The following is a 24,735-nucleotide window of genomic DNA, read 5'->3' on the forward strand; positions in this document are numbered from 1 at the left end:
ATTAGTAGAACCAACTTTTATGTTCATTGAGTGCTCTCTCTGCTGCAAATGAGGAGATTAAAGTTCAAATCTTATGCGCTTGGCTGAGGTGTCAGGCAAGCGTTATGACTCATGTATTTTCATCTTCCTCATCTTTGTAGTATTTCGCAGTCAAAGAGAGTGAGAGCCTTTCTTCTTTCCTACTTGCTATGGGTAGGATTGTCCATTAGCTTTGCCTTTGAATCTATTCAATGCAGTTACTGCTGAAGCACCTCGAACCTTATTCCATGCCTTTGTAGGAGTCATTCTAACAAGAGACTGTTTTGTTTGGATTAATTTCTTTACTTTCTTAGCCTTGAGTCCTATGTAGAGGGAATTTGACAGATCAGCCTGGGCTCAATTTGTGTATTACAGTGGGGAAATGTTTGCAGTGAAGACATCCTTGTCACCTCTGTGGGGGGGTGGTGAGCATGCTTAGATGACCTGCTTTCACATCTTCAGTGTTCACGTCTTTTCATTTCACATTTAATATCACAAAGCGGGACTATATTTTGCTATTATGATGAAGGTCTTTTGGTCTTCTACGCCATACACTCCAATACAGGTAGTTGTTATAGCACATCAGACTTGGCTGGGTTTTCTAATGGTATAAGTTCTATACTATACGTACTCCAAGCAGGACTGTTTCCATCCTGTGGATGATTCTCCTTCTGCAAGTCATGCAGCTTTGGAACTGATGAAAGATTAGAGCTGTTTATGCAGTAGATTAATTCTGTATCTGCCTCTCAGATGTATCTGCCTCATCTGGTTTTGTTACAGGATACATTATGATTTTTGAGACTTTATGTCAATAGTTTGACAGTGTTGGGCCACTGTTCAGTTTAAGAGTAGAACTCTTTATCATGATATGCCAATGGCAGACTTGGAATCAGCTCCATAAAAGGACACAGACCACGAMTTTAGCTTATATTTCTGTGGAGAAAAAAAAAAAAAACACTCTTTCTAAGGAGCATGAGCTATTCAACCAGTTGCAGGGGGCTATCCAAATGAGCTGAACAACTGATGTCCAAGAGGACAGGGCTGCCATTCAGAGGGAACTAGAGAAGGTKGTGAGGAGCCTTACAGAGTTCAAAATAATTTTATTTTCTAAGGCAAGGTTGAGTAGTTTTATTCACTTTAAGAAAAAAAGATAATAAATATTATTTTTCAGGATTGTCACTCTAGTATTTGTTGTTCTGACAGCTTGGATGAATATCATTACTTACCGTAAAGATTTGGGGAAATAAATATTTTAGTACGAATAACTGAATCCAAATGTAATGGTTTTGGTACAGTTATTGTGATATGTTAATTTTCCTTGAAGAAGTCCTAGTCCCCTCACTCAGCAGGCTAGCAGCACACTTCTTTAGTGGCCCAGGAGGGCCTCTGCTACCTGCAGGGGTGCAGAGCTGGCTTGACTGCAGCTTGTGGCCCCCAGCTCCTTCTCTTTCCATCTGATCAGCTTCAACCGTATTACCTGTAGACCTTTCCCCCTAGTTCTATGTCATCCGTGATTGTAGTCCTCCAAGTGCAAAACTGGCCATAGAAGTTAAATAATCTGTTTTGACTACTTGGGTAATACAGATTCTCAGACTATGTATAGAACATAACACTTAAAAGACTATAGTACTAAATCTGGACTTTTGTTGATTCTAAATTGACATTTTCTGCTCACGTATATTTTAAGCGTCTGCTTTAATAATCAGAACAGAGGGGGATAGGATGTAATGTTTGATAAGACTTCATCCTGTGAATGTGTTCATTGGTGTCAAATGTCTCACTGAAGTTTCTGTCTCTCAAAGAGTGCTCCCAACTGTTTGTTCTGGAGCTTTGCACAAAAGGCTTTCTTGGGTAAGCAGCATGATGCTGTTTGTTTTACCTGTACTTCTGACATGCTGTGGTTATTAGGATGGCATGTGTGAGGATGAGAGGCAGTGTTTTCAGTGCTCTTCCTTCAAAACTGGAATGAACTTATGATGGAGATCAATCCAGTATAAAACTTGACTCCTCGTAATGTGCATTGTCAGTCAGCCTTTCACCAAAGACTGAGCTAAGCCCATGGTCATTTGGAAGCACATTAAAGCAACTCAAATACGGTTTTAGGTTTTCACTGGTGGGAATCCTGTCTTGGTTGCCAAATCATAGATTAGCTCTGAACCTGCCTTAGTATCAGGAATGAACTTTTCATTATTTTGAAGAAATAGCTCTTTCTCTATTAAAGATAAAAGCTTGGAGTGTCGAGACACCTTTGGAATAAGTCCTATTCTCAAAAYGGAACAAACAAACAAAAAGCATGTTGGCTAAATTTTGTGTTCTGCACCTCATATAGTTCAAGGCAATATGTAAAGTCTCTTGTGTGACAGAAGATCAAATKAAACACAAAGAACAGCATAAACAAACCAGAACATCAAGCTTGCTTAGTTCATGGCTGAAACTGCAGAAGCACCAAATATCACGAACTTAAAGAAGCATCCAAGGAAGGCACTTGATGATACCCTGTCAGTGCAGAACTCTGTAAACATGAGCTTATTAATTTGCAGATGACACTGATTTGTAGGAATCTTAGATGCTGTGTTGTCCTGTCCAGTGTTTGATACTGAACACACATTTTGTTGTATTTTTGTTGATCTGTGAAAGTGAATATCAGTTCAAAGCTGCTGTGAAGAGAGCATGATTCCAGAATAAAAATATTATATTTCCAGAGAAAATGTTCAGCTGAAGGAGTTTTAAATGAACAGAATATTGGCACAGGTGTGACTATTGATATTACAACCAGTGATACCAGCACCAAAGAATATGTTGACAAATAACATAATATTTAGAAAAGAATTGCAGCAAATACTTGTAGCACACCTAAAAGCAAAAGGCTCAATTGCAGCAAATACTTGTAGCACACCTAAAAGCAAAAGGCTCAAATGCAGTCCTTGTACACAAACAAACATTAGGGATACTACTGACCACAATTTAAAAGTATTTGGGGAAGGTCTCTTATATAGCAGAAGATCTCCTCTTTGGTTTGATAGCTGAAAGCCTTGAGGAAGTGAGATTAGTGAGGGTTTTTATGTTAGGTATTAAAAACTGCTGGCTAATTTACTTAGTAATTTAGTCTATTTTGTCTCTTAGTTGCTGGAGTAAGATTCTCCTAAAAGGTCTGCTTTGAATTATAAAAATCAYGGAATTAATACAGCCAATGGGTATGATCTAAGCGTCTTGCTTTGTAGTAGGTCAGAATTGGTGATTGAAATTGGTGCTCTTTGACTTTAGCTATGGCAATGCTCTATAACCAGTGCAATTTCCTTAATGGATTTCTGTGCTGCAGTTCATTTTTTTTTTATGCTAGCTATTTTTCCAGTATGCCACGTATTTGTATCAACAAGTCATAGCTGCATTGCAGAGTGAGAAAACTAGCTGTTCTGGGATCTTGAATCATTGGGATTTTGGGGTACTTGGAAATTAGCGGGATCGCTCACTTGAATATTAGCAGACTCTTTCTCCCACAGCGCTCTGGAATGACTCGTGCTGACATCCAAGGTGTTGTTTGTGGGTCTGAAAGTCGGAGCAGATGAATAATGCAGGTCATGCTTTCATAGCTGKTTTGAATTTTACACAACTTGAGGAGATCAACAGTGCACTGATGTCTAATCAATCAGTTCACTTAATAGTTTTCATCACGAGCCTCAGAGTTGGAATTAAGATATTTTTTGTTGAAAAAACTTCTTCAAAAACAGCTTAAATCATTACAGCAGTATTTGGGCTTCACCCCTTTTCCCTCCCTCTCTCGGATGGAAATAATTTGCCTGTATTTTTGCATCAGAATTAAGTTCTGTGATCAATGCATCTTTGTTTGGCAAAGGAGGCCTAGTGAAGGTAAGATGAGGCAACATGAAGAACTTTTGGAAATTGCACTGGTTCTATCACCAGTTTCAGTATGAGACATCCTATCTCCACTAGAATGGCCTTGCCGTCTTTCTCACAGATTTTACATATACTTCATTTGCAAGAGTTTGAACAGGAGAAGGAAAGCAAACCCTTGCTGCAGATGGGGAGTTCCATGCTTAATTTGGCACCCTCATTGGGATAASGTTTCCTTCCATGGCTTGAGGAGAAGGTAGGCTGAGGGGATGCTACTGGTGGCAGATCCTGTCTGCAGTAGTAAGCGCCCTGTCAGGAGGACTAACAGATGGAATTATTACAAGAAAGGGAATTGGCAGGTAGGCTTTTTTGTTATTGTTATTAATTTATTTTATTTTCCTCCCCATACCATTACTTTGGGGAGAAATGCTTTAGGGTTTATAGAAATTTAATAAATATGCAGAAGGTGATATTTTGTGTTCCGCATCCTTTACATTTATACTGGCTTATTAAAGATTTAATTAAGTTTTCTAAAAAGGGAGAGGATGCATTCTTGCAAAAAAATGCAGATGACAGTGTGGGTTCACAATAATTAGGGCTTCAGGGATAAAATAAAGGTCTCTATAGTTGATGAATATTAAAGCAATGACTGCTCTGAAAACTTACAAAAATGACATCATTTTATTTATCAGATCTGCCTTTTGTTTGTGTTCTGGCTCTTATCCTTTAATATTTGTGGCAAACAATTTATCACTTCTGAATTGTGAAACTAGGCAAGAGCCACAGCAAATGTTTTATTTTGCTCTTTTTGTGCACAAATAGGCATTATTGATAACTTCCTCCTGATTATCCTGCAGTATCATTGTTCATTGTACATTTGATTAAATCTAAAACCAGACTCCTTTGGATCTGTTTATTAATATTTTCTTATTGAAGGAGCCTAAGAAAACATTGCAGCATACTCCTGTGTTTTTGATTTTTAGCCCCTCTTTAAGTCTGTCTTGCTGTCATGCTTCCAAAACCTGGTCATGGACAGACAGTAGACATGGGGAAGCAAGTGAGGATCATGTTAGCTAAGGTCCTTCATTATGCCCTGCATGCAGACCCAGAGAAGCAAACAAATGAGGGCTATTATCTCTTGCTGTGTTCACGACTTCTAAGCTCCTGGGATGAGAGTGGTCTCTCTCTTCTTGACTTGGCCACTACCTGYGACAATTAACATCTGTGCCTTGACTAGAATTTCTTAGCACTCCAATTGTATAAATAACAGCGATACCGAGATAGAAATTCATTGCACAAAATCAATTAGGAATATGGAATGAAGGCAGTGTTATTTTGCTTGTTCCCTGGACAACCTAATCTGGTCTGTAAAATCTTTATCATTGTAATATTAGAGAAGAAAAATATATTGTTCTTTAATTTAAAAGGTTTTTCAGTTCCGAGTTGAGTGCAGCTGCCCTAGATGCTCTTGGAGGTGTTTGTGCAAGGCCATCCATGTGACCTCTTGCTGTTTCAAGCTGTCTAGAAGGCWTTTAAATACAGTGTCCAAAAAGCTGTCGACTGTAGCAACGGCTCTCATCTTTTATGCTGCTACTCTTGGCCATTTTCCAAACCTCCTTCTTCTCTCTCTATATTCTCGGTCTATATTGTCATTGATCCTACATGACTTCTAGAATAACTAGAGAATCTTCTTAAAAAAAAAAAGTTGCTCAATTTTCTAAGTCTTTATTTTCTGTCTTCTCTATTCAACTTAAAATTCTAGGGGCCAGTAGCCCTTTTGGGAAGGTAGCAGCAGTCAGCGGCCCTTTCCTCCTCTTCTCATTCATTCCTATGGGAAAAGGGGACACTTTCATGTCTGTGCAGATTCAAAGGGGACTGAGAGAAGAAGGAGCTGCTGAGGGAACTGAGAGCAGAGCCTGTGAGCAAAGACCAGCGTGAGGTAGAGGCAGCTCTAGTGTGTATTTTGTGTGCAACATCCTTTGAAAACTCACAGTACATATGCAGGGTTCTGCTTGCCCCGCCTATATATGTTTTTGTTTTAACACTTTTAAAATAGATCTTTTTCTTCAAAGGTTCTGTGTTGTTGGAATTTGCCATTTTAATTATCTAAAGACTGGCTTAATGTCATCTGGTTGCTATTCTACCAATGCAATTTAAAAGTAGATGAAGAATAGGCTTTCCGTTGTGATAACTCTTGATTTTGAAGTGGAAGCTCTCCATTATGTCAGGCTCAAAAATATCAGGCTCAGGAGTCCTGTCATGTTATTAGGAGTGCCATTTGTAAGGAGTGTGTAAAGCAAATCATTTGTATGTGTGGTTAATGTTCATACAATCTAATTCCTGTGGAGTAAATAAAGTGTGGAATATTTGATTATGTTGGTTTTAATTTTTCTATTTATTGTATCCTATTTATATATTTTATAAGTGATTTCCTTATATTGTTTTGCAGAGTAAACCTCATTCAGTTGAAATAAATTGTTGGGATGGAAGACAAATATTGACGTGCCAGGATAGTAAATTGGAAATAACGCTTCATGTTGTTATGATTCTATGATTCAGAACTAAAAGTTTTTACCAAATCATATGGCGTTTTTATGAAAGGATAGGTTTCTGTCAAATAGAGATAAAGTGTACTCTCATTTTTGTGTCTGTAGGGATTAGGATAGTAATTGCATCTAATTTTTGGAAATGCTTTTCTCTTCCCTGTTGTCACTAATGTATTGTTTCAGGGAAAATATATGGGGATGAACTGAAATGTCTGCAGTGGATTTCTTAACTATTAATATAATTCTCATTTCTAGACTTGGCAGAACTGGAATGCTTTTCCTAATTGTTTTCTTCTTGTCTAAGTACAGAGCGGAAAAAGAAATCCTGACAGTTTGAGAATTATATTTAGGGATGGGCACATACCTAAAGCTAATGTTGATTTTTCTCTCTCATTTTGCCTTCTACCACCCCCAGAAGTGGGAAGGAAACTTTGTAACTTTTTTTTTTTTTTGTAGAAAAGCTGTTTGCTAGTGCCCAGTTCATGAAATAGGAAGCCCCGTCTCCTTATACGTTATGGAGTATAAATTATGCCAAATTAAAATTGGAATATACTAATAAGTACACTCTTTGGAGATATTTTTAAGACTCTAAGACTTTCAGACCCTTTGAATAATGAAATTTTCCCTAATTAATTATGTTTATTTCCCTAATTAATTATGTTTATGGTGATGCAACCAACATGAAATGAATGTTCCAGACATATTTTTTTCTTCTTTTCATCGGATGAAGTTGGTGGATGTTCTTGCATATTCAATACTCACTGCTTTTGTTGCTAAAAAATACTGATGAGTTTCACCTTCTGTTTGTCCGATATCTTCCTCTCAGTAGTTGCTGTTAGTCTATCACAAGCAGTTCTCTCTCATCCCTCCTCCCTTAAACTTAGCTCCCTAAGAAAGACTTTTTTTCTCGCTTGGTCTTTMGCTAGTGAATGAAGTCTCACCTTAGGTCATCTTTGTAAATGAGTGTGTAATGTAAAATTGACAAAATGTAAGTAGATCAGGAGAGTATTCTCTGTTGGCCACTCTCTACTGCTGTTCTGGTGTTTTCTGCCCTCTGCCAGGAAGGTAAGACTGAGACACCAATGTGCTGTCCTCAAAATAACAGTAGCAACATATCCCACGCTTTACCAGGCAAGTGACTTGTTTTAACTTTTTTTGTGGCCTTGTCCGTGTAGCTGATTTCCTTTAATATTTCAACATCATGGAAAATGGTATGCGGCATTTGTTGGGGAACTAGGAAAGCAGTTGTAGATAAGGTCACAAGGCAGAAAGTGCAGAGCTTTGTGGGAATTAAGTGAGATTTTGGTATGAAAGCTGTTTCTGGAGATTCATGAGGTCACAAAACAAGGCTTCTGAGATGCCTGTTTTTTCCATGCTTGTTTTAAGGAGTAGATGGATGGGAGTTGGAGATGCCTTGCTGGTAAATTGAGTAGTTAACTAGTGTGTAAATATTGACTTTATCGAATGCAGATTTCCAAACTAGAGTGCTTTGATGTTACATAATAAAATGAATTAGCTGTAATGTGTTTCTTCACTTACTGCATAAATTTTATTCCCTAAATGCATCAATGTGGTCTGTAAAGTTAACACAGACCTTCAACATGACTAATATTTTAGTTTCTACCCTTTGTGTAACTTTGGAAGTGGTTTAAATACAAAGTAGCAGTGCTACTGAGGATGGCTGTGAGCTGCGAGTGAAGAAGGCTGGAGAGCATCCCGTGCGGTAGGAGAGCATCCCGTGCGGTAGGAGAGCATCCCGTGCGGTAGGAGAGCATCCCGTGCGTAGCCCCCTGGCCGCCTGTCGGGCGGGCTGTGGAGTTCATGCCGACCATCCTGGGCGCAGAGCTCCGTGCCCTGCTGCCTCCCGGAGTTTCCCCTCTCGTTGCTCGGAAGGAGAGGCCCTACCATAGAGCAGTGGAACACGCAGCTTTTGCAGCCACAACTTCAGTTTTCTCTTGCTCAGCATTGATGAGCACCTTGAACTCAAATGCTAAGAAGAAATTTCCAAATATTTTTTTCCTTCTCTATTCTCTGTTTCCTTTAAAACAACCCATGTTTCAAAGTCAGGAGTATTAGTTCTGTATTCCTCAAAAAGTAACAGCTGTCGCTATTACTTCTGTTACAGAATTAAGACTTAATGTTTCTTGACCTGTTAGGACTCGAAATTAGAGTTTTCTTTTTTTAGGAAAAGCAAAATATAATATCTTTTGCAGAAAATCTATTATTTTTAACTCTTTCACCTCCAAACATAGCAGCTATAAGAGCTATGAGTTTCATGTAGTGAGAGAAGGAATGCTCTTAAGCGTTGTTAGTATGTTAGTATCTTTTCTACCATGTCTTTACATTGGAGGATTTATCTTATAGGTATCTAGGTTTATGGGTAAAAGATAAAGAGAATAAATGAGTGAAACTCTACTGTTTTTCTAATCACAAATACAGATACATCATCTGGTAGCTCCATCTATTTTTGCTTTAGTATCCTTTCCCCTTTTATTCATAGCACAATTCTTATTTTTTCCCCATCCTCCGAATACCTGTTTACTCGCTGATTCTCAGACTGAAACACTGCGAGATTACTCCAGGCAGCTCTCTAAATATTGACGAATGAAGCACTCTAGGCTCGCCTGATTTCCAAACATGCAACTTTTATGTATCGTTTTTAACTTTTTAAACTTTTTTAAACTTTTTTTAACTTTTTAACTTTTTCATTCCTTGTTCCAACCTGTATCACTAGTGTTAATTGAGTTGGCCACCTAATTACAGGTAAGCTTTTAGAGGAGACTGAAAACGGAAAAGCATGAAACTGTTTCTGTTCCCTCTATGAGCTGTAACGGTTTCATCTTAAAAGCAGACCTTAAAACAAAGACTGAAATTCATCCCTCCCAGCTCATCCATGTGTTCAATTGAGTGCTGCAGCCACATGGGCTGCAGTGGCGTGGGGGGTGCCGTTAGATGCTTTTGTGCAGAAGGGAGAACTCGGCCTTCCAGGGAGAGGGTTCCCATCGCTCCTGCCTTTGTGAAAGGGCACTTGGGCCCATGGTTCGATTACCCCATTTGAGAAAGTGTTACTCTGCGCTTTTTTTATATCAAATCTTGTGTCTCCGATGTGATTGGACCCAGTCTAGGAGCCGAAAAGATGGGGGAATTGTTAGTGAATCTTTTCCGGATGTGATGATAAAACCTACTTTTAACCTTGCCAAATCTGTGATGATTTCTTGTAGTGTGCAGCAAGGTAGACTTTTAAAAGGTGTTTTTGTCCTTTTTTTAGCAATGTAAAAGATGTAGGTGAACTCTCCTTTAAGAGAAGAGTTTTCTAATGTTGGAAATAACAGTGAAAATACTGTATGATCAGCAATGGGGAATCTTCCTAGAAGAACAAAAGGAGGGGGAAAAAAAAAAAAAAAGAAAAAAAAAGCCAAAATGTGCCATTTGATGGATAATTCCTGTGTCAGTACATTGATGTTGTCTTTATCCAACTGACCTTTAATAACCAGTATTGTAACATTCCCATTTTGCGATGATYTGAATATCTGGCTAGTTCTGCTGGTAGTATGATCTGAACATTTATGTTTTATGACATTGTATAAACAGAATTCAAATTAAGAAAATTTCATGTTCTTTCACAGTACTTAGACATCAAGAATTTAATGCAAGATAAGAGTTCCTATCTGTCAGCTATTTAGATGATGCTTCATGATTTGAATATCAGTATTAACTTTTTCACTCTAGGACTATTTAATAAAAATTTTCATTGCAACTTGATTGTAATGTTGAAGTACTTATCTTGCACATAGTCTAGTTTCTATGTGGTTAGGTATGCAGAGGGTTATTTCAGAAAGTGGCTTGGCTGATTTTTTCTTGTTAGAAAATGTTTATTGTTTAGTACCACATTTATGCTCTGCTATTAGTCTTTCATTTCCATTATTGTTGCAATGTACTGAAAAGYGATGAAGCAGATGAAAAATTTAACTGTTTCCTTTCCCAGGGTTCTAATCAGCAAGATAACATTTTATTAGTAGCAAAGGTTAAAAGAGGGAATAGGTAATTCAGAATTGTCTCAGTAATAACAAAAAGACAAACCACTGACCTTTCCTTAGCCATTTTTCAGTTTCGGGAGACAAAGTAATCAGGCCATTCTGTATAATCTCTTCTAGTAACAGAGTCCTCCAAGAAAAGGAACGGAAAATGGAAATGTTTTCTGTCGCGAGTTGTKTGGGAGAATTTCTCAAATTGCAAATGTTAATGGCTTCAACATGCAGAATTAGTTTAAAAGGCTAAATTTAGTCTTAGCTAAAACTCACAAGCCTTTGAARATGGCAGATTGTATGAGGATGTCACAGCATGTCTTGATGATCTCTAGTACCTGAACTTGGAAGAGCTTTTGTTTCTGAAATAAATCATATTTGCACTTAGGATTAACCTGAAGCATATATTTAAACATTATAAACTAGTACTCTAAAAATATGCTCATATTTGCTTGCCAAGAATTTTTCATATCTGAATGTGCAGTCATTTAGAATTATTACATTAGACCTTTTACTTTTGAATTGAAGTATCTGTGCTGCAACTTCCTAATTTTTAACAGTGTCGTATCGTTCTAACAATTTGCAAAAGCTTTCCCCCAGCATCTTTTAATCAAGAACTTCTGTTGTGTTTTTGCTAGGTCACCCTGATGTGTTTTCCACAGAGAATAAGTTGGACTTTTTAAGCCTTTCTGTTTAACAAGTACTCTTGAAAKCCTCCTGGTTGCCCTGTATTATGCTCTCCCAAGAGTGAAATCCTTCCAATGTAAAGGTGACCTAAACAAAATGCATTCTGGGATTAAGCTGATGTTTTTCTTATAGTATCTTTTCTCTAATTCATAATTCATCTTTTTGCTGTTTCTCATTACATTTTTAATTGCTTCCATGTTTTTAAACAATAGTATTTAAAAAAAAAAATAGAGGAAAGGCTGTTATAGTCTAAGACATCTTTCCTAAGCTTCTCACTGTAAACTTTTAAAATGTTTAACTGTTATTTGTTTAGTGCAATGCAGTGAAGATATTCTTTCCTACATTTACTCATTTGCAGTACTAATTTTCAATATAAATTATATTGTAGGCTTTGCAGACTTAAATATTGGGTGAATAATTTCATGAATAATTCCACTTAATACAAAATAAAATGTGTAAATAAATATTTTCAAAAACATTATTTAGATCTTTTTATCTCTGTTTTGAAAGCAGTTGTMAGTTTTGCAATATGCTTTCTGGCAATTAAGGATCTTGCAGCAAAATCCATTTTTTACCATGGAAGAGCTAGTGAAGGGTACTTTAAGAACTTCTAAAATCACCTGCAAAGGGTGCAGCCATTATACAAGCTACACTCTAACTTGTATTTTGTACAATCAGATTTTGTGTGTATGTGTTTGTGTAATGATTACGTGATGACAATCAACCACATTTTTCTTTAATTGCGAATAGAGCAACATATGGGCCAAAATCAAAAGCCTTCAGTACTTGTAGTTCTATGTGACTTGGAATATTCAGACAGAAAAGGACGACATGGAGGCTGTTCGATGTGAAGATGAAAATCTGGGTCTGCCTCCAGGAAGCAAAGCCTCGGCTCTAAGTCATCCTCACGGCTAGTTTTATTTCAGGGCAGTGAAGCAGGTAGCAAGTCAGTCATACTGTGCCACTTAAATGGCTTCGCTAATTGTGTTTAGGTAGTGGTCCTTTGTAAATGAAAGAAATATTTTTATTCCTTTCAGACAAATTATCTTACCAGATTGCTTTATGCCTTAATAATTAGAAATATTTGCATTAACTCAGGTTCTTTTAAAATAAATAAAAGCACCKTAGAAAGCTGAAGAGGAGAAGGGGGCAAGGGAAGAGAAACATTCAATGTAGCAATGCAGCCATTCTCCACAGAATGATCTATAGAAAATTTACAATCTGTAGAATAGACTGTSCTTCTGTTCCCTCCAGGATTTGATGTGAGTGATGCCAGTTTCTGTGGTAGAAAAAGACGTTTTGTCCTCCGTAAGMCGGGATATTTAATTCTAGAGGTCTCTATTAGACCTTGAGCTTTTTCTGTTGTCCGTTAGTTATGTTGTTTGAAGAAGTTTGTAAATTTGGCGTGGTCAGTGGTTTCAGTGCTTGATTGTAGACGTTTCCATATTAGGAAATAAATAGTATTTCAGATAATCTTACTGATGCTGCTTTTTTCAAAGGGATAAAGAGTATGTTAGCTTTGTGTCAGGTTCCAGGATAGACTTGGAAATGTTAGGGAGGAGAGTGAAGATCTAGAACAATCAAAGAAATGACTTTTCTTAAYTAACATACTGTCCATGTGCACCTTGATTTAGAGTTTACTCCTACCAACATGAGAAAGAAATTGTTAGGCAATAGTTAGAGGAACTCATGGTTTTGTATAGTAGAGACATAAAGAAGCTCTTCATCAGGGTTTATGAACAGAAGAACAAAGGAAGGTTTATGCAAGAAAGGAGTCATCTTTGCCCTTGTGAGGGCAAGAAATGATACAAATACATAAGATTGCCTGAGAATATGCAAGTTTTGTTTGGGTCAGGTTTTGTGAATGATAAAGAAAACTCTATTCTGTTTAGTCCGGTTTAGATGTGTTTTTATAGGAGGCACCAAGGAACTGCTGAAGTGTGTCCATTTTAGTACACTTTCTCTATACTGTTATTCTTTATGTAAAGACCAAAAAAAAAAAAAAAAAAAATATTACAAGAAGCTAGGATTTAACTATGCACTCCAGATTAACAGGAGTTTGAGGCAGTCTGATCAGTACAGCCTAGTTTCTTACAATATATTTTGTCCTGAAATAATTGCCTACAAAGCCAACGTGTCTGGAGGCCGTGGCTCCCCTGACGGAGCCAAGTGAAGCCTTCATCTCTGGCACTGCTTCAGCTCACATTAGCTGGCTTGGGTGACATAAAGGAGCATGGAAGTCACCTCAAGTGTTATCAATGACAATTCATAACTTAGAATGTATAGATAAATGYAAATCATCCCCACTAGCAAATGAAATACGAAAATGTTAATTATAAACTCTTTACTTTTCTTTATTGTGCTGCAGAAACTGTGAAGATTGAGCTACTGGTGTGAAGGTGAATTTTTCATCAGGGAAGGAGAACAGCTTGGTGATAAGCAATGCCTCTGCTTTAATAGTAGTAGGCAAAATTACACATTGAGCCTCCATCTGATTCTTAGAAATAGAATTAGACTTCTTAAAATTATTTTGAGAATTTTTCATTAATATCTATGTCTCCCATTATAACTCCTGACCCTGCCTTTCTGGAGCTCCCCTCTTCCCCATTCACCTGTCTGGCAATAGTCTTCCTCTTGCCCAAGGAAGAGCTGGGACCTGACCAGCTGAAGGAGGCTAATTGGTAGAGGGGCAAGCAGGGAACTGAAGCCCTGAACAGTGGCTTCAGGTCGTTGTTCTTGGCCTTTTCTCATGGGCCTGTTTGCCTCAAGTTTCTTGTATGAGGTTACTCTGAGTGAAGGCAAAGTAAAGGCAAGGTAAGAAAGAAAATAGATGGTAGAAAATAGGATAATGGTAAAGATGAACTGATAAAARTTCTATGATGTTTTTCCAGATGAACAGTCTGAATCAAAAAGAATTTAAAATCTTATCAAAAGCAGGAGGTTTGTCTTGAGAATGTCAGTGGCATCGGAGCAGCCAGGACCAGCTGTGACTGAGAAAATGGGATTTTTTTTTCTTTTTTTTTTTCTCTCAGACAGAAGTGGTTTGAGGTGGGCCAGGAGAAACTTAGCCAATCTGCCCGAGAAAGATTAACAGTCAAGTGAAGGGAGGTCTGTGTCTACATGCCTGTTGTTATTGTTTTCTCTCATTTGTTTTGTCTGTGTTGTACCTTGGGAGAATAAATAAATAAAGCTGTGTTTTGAGTTGCTAATCTGCTAGTCACAGGGTATGAAAGGGAAGGCTGGTAGATGCCAAGCTCTGTTGGGTTAAGAAGCTGAGAGGAGATAGGCAGGATTGCTGGGAAGCAGTCCCAGCCAGGGAATTACTTGTGGGGCTTCTAACCAGAGGCAGCTGCCAGAAGCGAGGCCTGCCAGCATCTTCTCGGGCACAGTTTGTCACAGTTTGCTTGTGTTCTGGGCAGGTGGCATATTCTCTTTTATCAAATCTGTAGAGACCGAGAAATAGAACAGGCAAATTCCATTCTTTTGCTTTATTCTTTTTCTTTGTTCCGGGCTCAGTGATGTGAGTGACCGCAAGTGGGAAAATCTTGCGCTAGCCACGGAGACAAAAGCAGAATTCCTAGAATTGCTGTCCTGAGAGCCCTGTTGCACTGGGGACTGCTCATCTGCTGTACAGGAGTCAGGCCAGAACAGAGTGATTCCACCCCTTCGCCAGCAACAAAAGTGGATTTCAGAGGTGTTCGCTTTGGGGGAAATCCCTGTCCTGAAGAAAGATYGGTTCTCATTACACGATAGCAAAAATGTCCTGAATTTTGTTTTTCTCATTTTTCTAGTTTTGAAGAAACTGTTACTACACTCTCTGTTTTCCTTTGTTATGACACACTGTAGCAATGGCAATTAAGATGTGAACATTTGTACTGTTTTCAGACATAGATCCTATGTATCATTTATTGTTAGAGGCATCAGAAAATGAAAATAAATAAATGATGTGTGGCTTCTGTTCCCACTCATTGATTTGCATGTCGTGTTTGCTTTCATCAGTAGACTGCTAGCCCTTAGCCCTTTGATAGTTCTTTGATAGTTCCTTCATTCACACTACCCAACTGCAACTTTCTTATAAGAAGAATTTATCTGCATCGGGTTTATGTCTGTGCTTTTTTTTTTTTTTGTCGTCAGTGTATCTGTTAGAAGAGTCGCTTTGGGTTAGCAGCATGAAGCTGGCAAGTGGGCAGAGGAATTCTCTAACTAAACAAGCACGTTTAAACGAATGCAAGGTCTTTCCTCCAGACTGTGGAAAGCTGCAAGAGACCGACAGAGTTGGACAAATTTGAGAAAATGCCTCTCCCTCTATCTYTTTTTCTAGAGACGAATTATAAACGTTTGGGTCTTTCTGTCCTCACATGTTTCTTACCCATTTGGTCAAAATTAGCCATCTCCTCCTATTTCCAGATTCTCTTTGAGAGGAAAGTTTGCCAAATGGATGAAAAGAGGCAATTCAATGACATTTTTGTAGAASTCTAGAATCCTAATCATAGAATCATAGAATGCCGAAGGTCGGAAGGGACCTCAGAGGTCATCTAGTCCAACCCCCCTGCTCACGCAGGGTCACCTAGAGCACGTGGCACAGGGCTGCATCCAAGCGGRTTTTAAAGATCTCCAAAGAAGGAGACTCCACAACCTCTCTGGGCAGCCTGTTCCAGTGCTTTGTCACCCTCACAGTGAAGAAATGCTTCCTTAAGTTCCTGTGGAACTTCCGATGCTTCAGTTTGAAGCCATTTCCTCTAGTCCTATCCCTGCCCACCACTGAAAAGAGGCCGCCCYCCTCCTCCTCACTGCCTCCCTTGAGGTATTTATACACGCTGATCAGGTCCCCCCTCAGCCTCCTCTTCTCCAGGCTGAACAGRCCCAGCTCYCTCAGCCTTTGYTCAYAKGGYAGATGTTCCAGGCCYCTGATCATCCTGGTAGCCCTGCGCTGGACTCTCTCCAGCAGCTCCACATCCCTCTTGTACTGGGGAGCCCAGAACTGGACGCAGTGCTCCAGATGTGGCCTCACCAGGGCTGAGTAGAGGGGGAGATGGCTAATGWTGAGCCATTTTGGTACAGCTTATATATAGTTTGTATAGCTGGTAATGAAGTGTAAACTTAAGACACAGGCTAGTGGAAGAAAATGTTAAAGGCTGAAGTTCAAGTCATCTTCCTTCTAAACAGAGTACATGGCAAGAATATTTGGGATGCGCTTTTCTAACAGGGCTTTCTGAGAAATACTTCAGAAATAGCTCAAAATAGCATTTCTTTCCATTAAGGCAACAGGACTTGTGCCTCTTGTTTCTGAATGCTCTCTGTCAATGTTTATCTTTTTGCTATTTCCCTCTTAACACACTCATTTTATAAAAAGGAGAAAACTTTGGAGATAGAGCCCATACTTGTACATTTATTCAACAGACTTTGTTTAAGTTAAGCTCCTATGCTGCAAACTTTTTATTGCTTATTTTCTTTGTTATAAAAATATCTAAAGGTCCATTTTGGACCTCTGCTAGTTTCAGCTCTGCTAGTTTCGGTGTGTGATCAAAATACACACTTTTTTCCTTTTAAATAAATTGGTCAATTTTCTAAGTGTAATGACTGAAAAGGAGGTGCCTGTTTGAAGTCGAAGATGACAGTTGTAACCTTGAAATGTGTCTCATTTCATGAGGACAGGGCTGAACTTGAAAAAGTGAAATGCAGAGCTAAAATGGAATCTCATTTAACAGGAGATTTATTTCATGAATTTTATTATTAAATGAGGTGTGAAAAAGGTGGTAGCTTGTGCAGCAGCATGCGTTGTGCAAATGTCTTGTAAATGACAAAACAGTAGCAGACCTGCCTCTGTCTGTGAAGTTGTTCTAAGCCAGCAAGCCTCAAAATACAGGAGAKTTCTTTAGATTTCCTTGTGAGTTCTTGAGCCATTGGTCTCATGTATCAGTTATTCTGTAAAAAGAGACTTTCTGAAATAGAAGTAAATCRGAGAGTGTTAGGATACCTGGATGCAGTCAGATCTCTAGGTTTTGCTTTTCAGAAACATGTCGTAGTTTGAGTGATTATTCACTAGCTGTTGGATGATGATTTTATATTTCAAAGAGCTACATGGCTTCTGAATCTACTGCCGCTAATATTAAAAAAATTGATGACTTTGTACTCCTGAAGTACGAGCTTAATTACCTGCTTTATTTTAAATTTGGTACCAGTTAGTTGCCTAGAGCCTTAGAAAGGACAGAAGTCCTGAGTGGTTGACAACATTTGGGTCATCTTCACTGTATCACACGAGCCAACTGAAGGTGGTGTCATAAATGGATGAATTGGAGGAAAAAAAAAAAAAAAAACAAACCCAAGGAACAGGATGAATATTTATTGGTGGCACAAGCATCCATAGGAAGGTTTGCATGGGACTTGGCTTCCTGTCCTGTTGATTATTTAGTAGAAACGGATCATGTAGCAGTAATAAAACACTGTTATTTMTTTCCTGTTTTTCGGTCAAGGTCATCATGCTTTTGCTTTAAATCACTTACTGAGGCTTTCTGGAGTGCTGTTTCTTTGCGCTGAATAAAGGCCTGTTCTRGAAAGTGTAGGGTTTTCTGTACCTAAACATAATGTATTTTTCTGTGTTAATTTAAAAGTTGCTATGTATTTTCATTACATTTTTTTTTCAGTCTATCTTTTTGCTTCAGTTACTGAAKCTTTTTCTAGTGTTTTCCACCTTCTCAGCAGTTTACGTTTTATTGAACACTACTCATTTAAAATGAGTGCGCTTTTAAAATGAACACTAAGATTTAATCCAGAGACACTGCTAGTCCTAAGAGATCTTGGAAATAAGTAGGCTTTATCTTTTCTCTGATATCTTTAATGATTATTTTTCTTAATCAAAGAACTTAATAAAGCAATCATAGTATTGATTCATTGGTATTCTCATGATCAGCAAAATTGTAATCTGTCATTCATATAATGTTTGTCAGTATCAGCTAATAATTAAGATTTAAAAAAAAAAAGGTGATCTCAAAACTGCTCAAAATTTATGATGGTCAACGCTTCTACTAGTATCAAAGTTTGAATTGTCAGCTCAGGTAATCCTGAAATTCATCATACAGCTCCTCCTTGCGAGGACCATTTACTCTTGGTGGTGATTTTCAGTTTTGGGTTTTGTGGTGTGAATTCCCTACTGAAAAAGTCTGTTACAAATAGATTTTTCACTTATCTGTGAAGTTTGCTTCTCCTCCCAGTATATGTATCTTCTTATGTTGCCTCGCTGATTTACCGAGTTGTTTTTAGATGAAGGTGTTTTTATATTTGTGTATTTTGAAAAATCCTAGAAAAGATGCCTCATGTCCCTGCCCAAGCAATTGTTCTTCTGCAGCATTCGAATTTTACCCTTGTCCTGCCTGTCATTCATGCCTTTTCCCAGAGGGTCCCCGTTTCAGTATGTTTTTTTTTCTTGAGCTGATCTTTTCTTCCACACTGGATCCTGACGKTTTTTTCTAACCTTTTGCCAACTTGTGCTTATTTTATCACACTTTCTAGATGTTTTTTTGCCTTAGTTTCTCTTTTGTTTGCTGCCYCTTCTCTGCTTTCTGACTCTGTATCTTTCTTTGTGTTCTTCCTGCCCTCCCTYAGCACTAAGTTGCTGTGTGAGTCATATTATTCCAGTTTTCTCAACTACTTTTTCTCCTTCCTATTACTTATTATAGGCGGCTTCCACGGTGCCCTTTAGCAGGGAACTGAGCACTAAGGTGGATGGTTGCTTTGATCCTGCCRTGCTGTAAATGTAGCCTTTAGAGCAGGCTTGGAGCATGATTAAGGCAACTACTGAAAGTAGGCAACTTGGGAAACTCCAGCAAGTCTCTACTGAGCATATAGGAATCCAGATTTATTTGAAAAATAATAATCTAAATAGACCTTCATAGGAAAGGTTAAATGAATGTATTTGCTGCAAGGGCCATCTTTTAATAAAACTCATAACCTGCTATTAAATCATTCACGTGATTGAATGCCTTCATTAAAAGAAAAACTACACACAGGGAAAATGTTTTTTTCTTAATGCTCATAGCTCAGCCAAAATGATTTGTTGATCTCAGCCTTATAAGAAATTAAAAATACCATCTCACGATGGGGAGCTGCTGGGTGAGTGTGTAAGAAAGTGTGATCGTTTCCTCTATAGCAAGAAACAAAAAGAACATTAACATAAACACCACTCAAATAAGATGCATGTTCAGAGGAAAATTCTGCACATAATGACTATTTATCTCTTTGTAGCTGTGTTTCAGCTTAACATATGCATGACTGACAGTATCCTGCTGTGATTTTTACAATGTGGAATGAATGTAATGCTGCATTTTCTAAAGTTTCTGATTTTTAATGGCATTTTTCATTTAGACAATGAACTTCACTGTACTCTTTTGCCTGAAGTAGCAACCAGTATGTCTCATTTATTTTGAAATCTCTATTCTCTTTAAGAGCAGATTGAGTTATTTTAAGAGCCTTAAAAACTGCTTGTTCTGGATGTAACACATCTAAGATTGCTGTGCTATAAACTTCATAGATGTGCCCCCTAGACTCCATGTAAGTGAATTGGAGCAGGGGGAAAGCAAAGGCAGAACATAGCCACAGGATCTCAAAGTTGAAGCTTAAGCCTTCCTCATCCTTGTGCTTGCTTGCAGAACCTTTTGGCCGAGAAGGTGGAACAGCTGATGGAGTGGAGCTCGAGGCGCTCAGTCGTCCGCATGAACGGAGACAAATTCCGAAGATTTGTGAAGGCTCCACCTCGGAACTACTCCGTCATAGTGATGTTCACTGCTCTCCAGCCGCAGCGGCAGTGCTCTGTTTGCAGGTAATTTATGCCTCACTGGTGGTTTTCGTCTTCCCCACCACATTTTTCAAGCGAACATTTTAAGCAGTGTGCATTGCAAATAATAGAATTATTTGGGCTTTGCATAGGGCAAGTATTGAGGCTTTAAAGCCTCACTGCTTGTAATAGCATCCTCTTCAACTTGCCTTTGATCTGTATGGTAAGCTTTAGGTGTCAGGTTAGCTTCAGTTTTTATTTTTTGTTGCAATTGATTACAATGTATACCACTGATGAAGACCTTCTCCTTAAACACAGGATTTATTCTGTTATCAATTAGCCTTGTACTTTCCATAGATGCTTTGAGCTGGAAGTGATTAACTACCATTGAGTAATATGACAGTTTTCTAATTCCTCTGGTTAAGTGATATCCAAAGTGCTGATTCAGATGTGAGTTACCCCATGGTTTCACAGTTCTAAGCAGCTCTTAAATGAAGCACATGAGGCCGTTATGGAATCATTATGGAATACTGCCTGCCACTGTACTGTGCTGTGTGCTGCTGGCTCCTGCAAGAATACATGGTAGACTGCAACCAGTATTCTTTTCAGTCCAAGATTTTTCACTGGATTTTCCTCATTCATTGAGCTAACTATAGACATGGGAATAGGGCCAAGGGACTGAAAGGTAGTCATGTACTTAATTATTGTGCTAAAGCAGAAAGTGAGCTAATAAAACCTCTCCAGCCAAAATATGCATTAGAAATTATTGCATTTAGTAATATGTGGGATTATTTTGCAGAGTGTTATAACCCATATTTAAAAGCCAGCAAATTGCTCTGTAGGGTTGTGAATTAGGTAAGCTCTGTATTAAGCAATATTGTTCCCTTGGTTTTAAACTGGTGTGCTTCAAACAGGAGGGGAAGTCGGTAAATGTAATAGCTAGCTGCTTTTTAGGAATGTTACAGAGTTCTTATGGAATGAGATATTCACAATAGAATCTTTTCTGTGTACTATCATTAGTAAACCTGTAGCCTTAGAGTTTTCTTTTTAGTAATTTTTTGTTTTTTTGCTATGGGAGTCAGTTCATTAATGTTGAGGGGGGAGTTGCATTTCCTCAGTTCATCTTCCACATCGGAACTGTGAAGTGCAAAGAGTAGGTATAGAAACTTTCCAAGCTTCAAAGTCAAGGGGATTTTTGCTATACCCTTCCGATGCTTAGTTGCTGCTCTTTCTTCTTTRTGTTGCTAGAGTTCACCTTTAGAAGATGAAATGGAATACTGTTTTAAATGATTCCTTATTTTCATAATCAGTAGTTAAAACTACAATAGATGTGCTATGTTCAGATTATTAAGAGGTCAATCTGTTCATCATTATAGTGGTTTTATCAAATGTCTTCCTTGTATTATATACAGSTCTTTGTACAGCATATGAAAACAACAATATTTACTGTTATTAAGGGAGTTGATTTTGCTTACAACTCTATGCTGCTTACTGTACTGAAAAAGAAATTACAAACTTCATCCTGTAATGTGCCACTTAAAGCATTTATGTATATAGCAACAGTAAATCTTGAATCAGAGAAGGAAGGAAAAAACAACATACTACTTTTATTAGGTTTGTTGAGCTCCATGCTTGCCATGTGAAATAAAAGGAATTTAATGAGGTTGATTGTATTGCACATAAAACCATCRTCAGGACCTTTGACATCTTCAAATCAACAACTAATTAATTGACAGCAGCACTGAATGAATATATAGGCATGAAAAATGCATGCACTGCTTTGTCACTAGCTGTTCAGTAACCATTTTGCCTAAAGCAAAAACAGGTTTTTAACGTAATCTGTAATGTGCTGTGAGGAGACTTGTGACCAAGATTTAAGTTAACTGTTACTCATTAAACATTTTCAGAACAAAAAAATCAGTGCCCTGTTTTAAATATGCAGTAGCATCTAGGCCTGAAACGTTGCTCTAAGTGTTGGGACAATTTTTCATCTAGGAAGTACTCCTGTCTGCTTCCATGCCCCTCTGCCTTTGACTAAAGAGCTCTTTGTGTCTTTTCTTTTTAGTAGTTACAGTTGGCATTTCATTGTGGATGAGAGTAATGGATATGTGTTCTTCTCAAGTGGAGCATTGAAAGCCAGTGGTTGTTAAAGAAGCCACTGTAGGTCTGCGTTTGAGGCTGGTAGTGATCATGTGCGTCCTGTGAACCCTTTATTTTCCTTTGTACCTGATTCAGCGTTTGGCTATATTGTCAAATATTTATTGTCAAAATGAGCCCCTGCTTTTACAAATCCATGTGACTTGTCTTGTAAGTGATTGGAATGGTTATGCCTTCATTGACAGGGATTAGTTTCTTGGATCCAGAAAGTTAGCACCCTGACCCTTGTTGAAACTGAGTACAGAATCAGTGTAGGATCAAGTCCCCTGCCAGACGAAGGGGTGACTCTTGTGTCCGTGCACTGCTGAGAATTGATCTAATTTGGATATTGTCTGTTAGGAGTGAAGAAGGATTTTGTGTATTAGGTACTGCTGACTCTAGTAAGGCCTCTAGAGTGTGCTTGTTTTTCTTTTTTTTTTTTTTTTTTTAACCCCCCCCCAAAGAAATTATGGACTTCATCCTAAAGTAGAATTTGCATATATTGGTCTAGAACTTTGGACAAGTAAGTTTAAATTTTCTGATTCTGATGAACTCAAGTATTCCTATAACAGAAATGGAGTAATTTATTGAAGTACATCCTGAAGATCAGCAACATCCCACAACCAGTAACTTCCCTTAAGTAACTCACTATTGCACCTTCACGTTTCCATTYGTTAAGTGTGTGTTGATCACAATATGACAATGAATTGTCCTGGAGAGCAGGGGAGGTGCCCGAGGACTGGAAGAGAGCCAACGTCACTCCAGTCTTCAAAAAGGGCAAGAGGGAGGAGCCGGGCAATTACAGGCCAGTCAGCCTCACCTCTGTCCCTGGAAAGGTGATGGAGCGGTTCATCCTAGAGAGAATCTCCGGGCATATGGAGGAGAAGAAGCTGCTGAGGAGCAGTCAGCATGGATTCACCAAGGGGAAGCCATGTCTGACGAACCTCATAGCCTTCTATGATGGGATGACAGGCTGGCTGGACGAGGGGAGAGCCGTGGATGTTGTCTACCTTGACTTCAGCAAGGCTTTTGACACTGTCTCCCATAACATCCTCATATGGAAGCTCCAGGACAGTGGACTAGATGAGTGCACGGTGYGGTGGATCGAGGGCTGGCTGGATGGCAGAGCTCAGAGGGTGGTGATAAATGGGGCCGAGTCCAGCTGGAGGCCTGTGGCCAGTGGTGTCCCCCAGGGGTCAGTGCTGGGCCCAGTGCTGTTCAACTTGTTYATCAATGACCTGGATGAGGGCACGGAAYGCACCCTGAGCAARTTTGCAGATGACACCAAGCTGGGTGGAGTGGCCGACACYCCGGAGGGCTGTGCTGCCATCCAGAGGGACCTGGACAGGCTGGAGAGTTGGGCAGAGAGGAACCTCATGAGGTTCAATAAGGACAAGTGCAGGGTCCTGCACCTGGGGAGGAATAACCCCAGGCACCAGTACAGATTAGGGGTCAACCTGCTGGAAAGCACCTCCACGGAGAGGGACCTGGGAGTCCTGGTTGACACTAAGTTAACCATGAGTGAGCAGTGTGCCCTCATGGCCAAGAAGGCCAATGGGATCCTGGCCTGCATCAGGAGGAGCGTTGCCAGCAGGTCAAGGGAGGTGATTCTGCCCCTCTACTCAGCTCTGGTGAGGCCGCACCTGGAGTACTGTGTGCAGTTCTGGGCACCCCAGTATAGGAGGGACGTGGAGCTTCTGGAGAGGGTCCAGAGAAGGGCAACCAGGATGATTAAGGGAATGGAACATCTCTCGTATGAAGAGAGGCTGAGTGAGCTGGGCCTCTTTTCTCTGGAGAAGAGACGGCTSAGAGGGGATATGATTAATATGTATAAGTTCAGGAAGGGAGAATGCAGGGAGGAAGGGGACAAGCTGTTCTCACTGGTGGCCAGCGATAGGACGAGGGGTAATGGCCACAAGCTGAAGCACAAGAAGTTCCGTCTCCAGGTGAGGAGSAACTTCTTTACTGTKAGGGTGACAGAGCAGTGGAACAGGCTGCCCAGGGAGGTTGTGGAGTCTCCTACTCTGGAGGTCTTCAAAACCCACCTGGATGCCACCCTGTGCCACATGCTCTAGGTGTGCCTGCTTGAGCAGGAAGGTTGGACTAGATGATCTGTAGAGGTCCCTTCCAACCTTAAATATTCTGTGAATCTSTGAATTCTGTGAATCAATGTGGAGTTCACGGTTTGGGCTGAACAGAGATAACCTRCCTTTGAGCAGTCGGTCTGCAGCTTCCCCTTTAGGTTTGTGCTTGTGCATTCGCTCAGCTGGGCAGTCTCTGTCAGGTAGCCATGCTGTTCAGACATATTACTTAAAAATCACCTAGGAATGTAAAAGAGAGAACAGAAGAGGTCACTCTGATAATAGCATCTTCAGAATGATATAGAAGTTATTTCTCATTCTGTATTATGTGGATTATGTGCAGGAACCATTAAGTCTAGTCTGACTTGAATGTTTCTCTAGGTGAAAATTCTTTTCCAAGTCTAACSTTTCTGCTTTTTGTCTTCCTGTGTCCTGCGAGCTGGTTTCCTGCTTTTAATATTACCATTTTTTCCTGAAAGGGTTGATACTATTTTACCCAACAGACTTCAGCCACCTTTTTCCCCCTTCCAAAGCAGTGCTTTGATTTGCTGCTGCACTGGCCTGCGTCCCTGTGCAGCCCATCACTGTGCTCACTGCGCCCTGCTTCTTACTAGCATTTG

General features: G+C 39.3%; 1 protein-coding gene across 2 annotated transcripts in view; it reads left to right on the forward strand.

The window, feature by feature from the left end:
• Positions 1-24,735, forward strand: part of TUSC3 (tumor suppressor candidate 3) — a 108,792-nt gene that overhangs the window by 11,490 nt on the left and 72,567 nt on the right. For both annotated transcript variants that reach the window (XM_026033530.1, XM_026033531.1), the window contains exon 2: positions 19,774-19,943. In XM_026033530.1, the coding sequence (XP_025889315.1) occupies positions 19,774-19,943 (170 nt within the window). The remainder of the gene's footprint in view (positions 1-19,773; positions 19,944-24,735) is intronic.

This window comes from Nothoprocta perdicaria, unplaced genomic scaffold, assembly GCF_003342845.1.
Source record: "Nothoprocta perdicaria isolate Ctin4 unplaced genomic scaffold, notPer1 scaffold_13, whole genome shotgun sequence".
In the NCBI taxonomy this organism is placed as follows: Eukaryota; Metazoa; Chordata; class Aves; order Tinamiformes; family Tinamidae; genus Nothoprocta; species Nothoprocta perdicaria.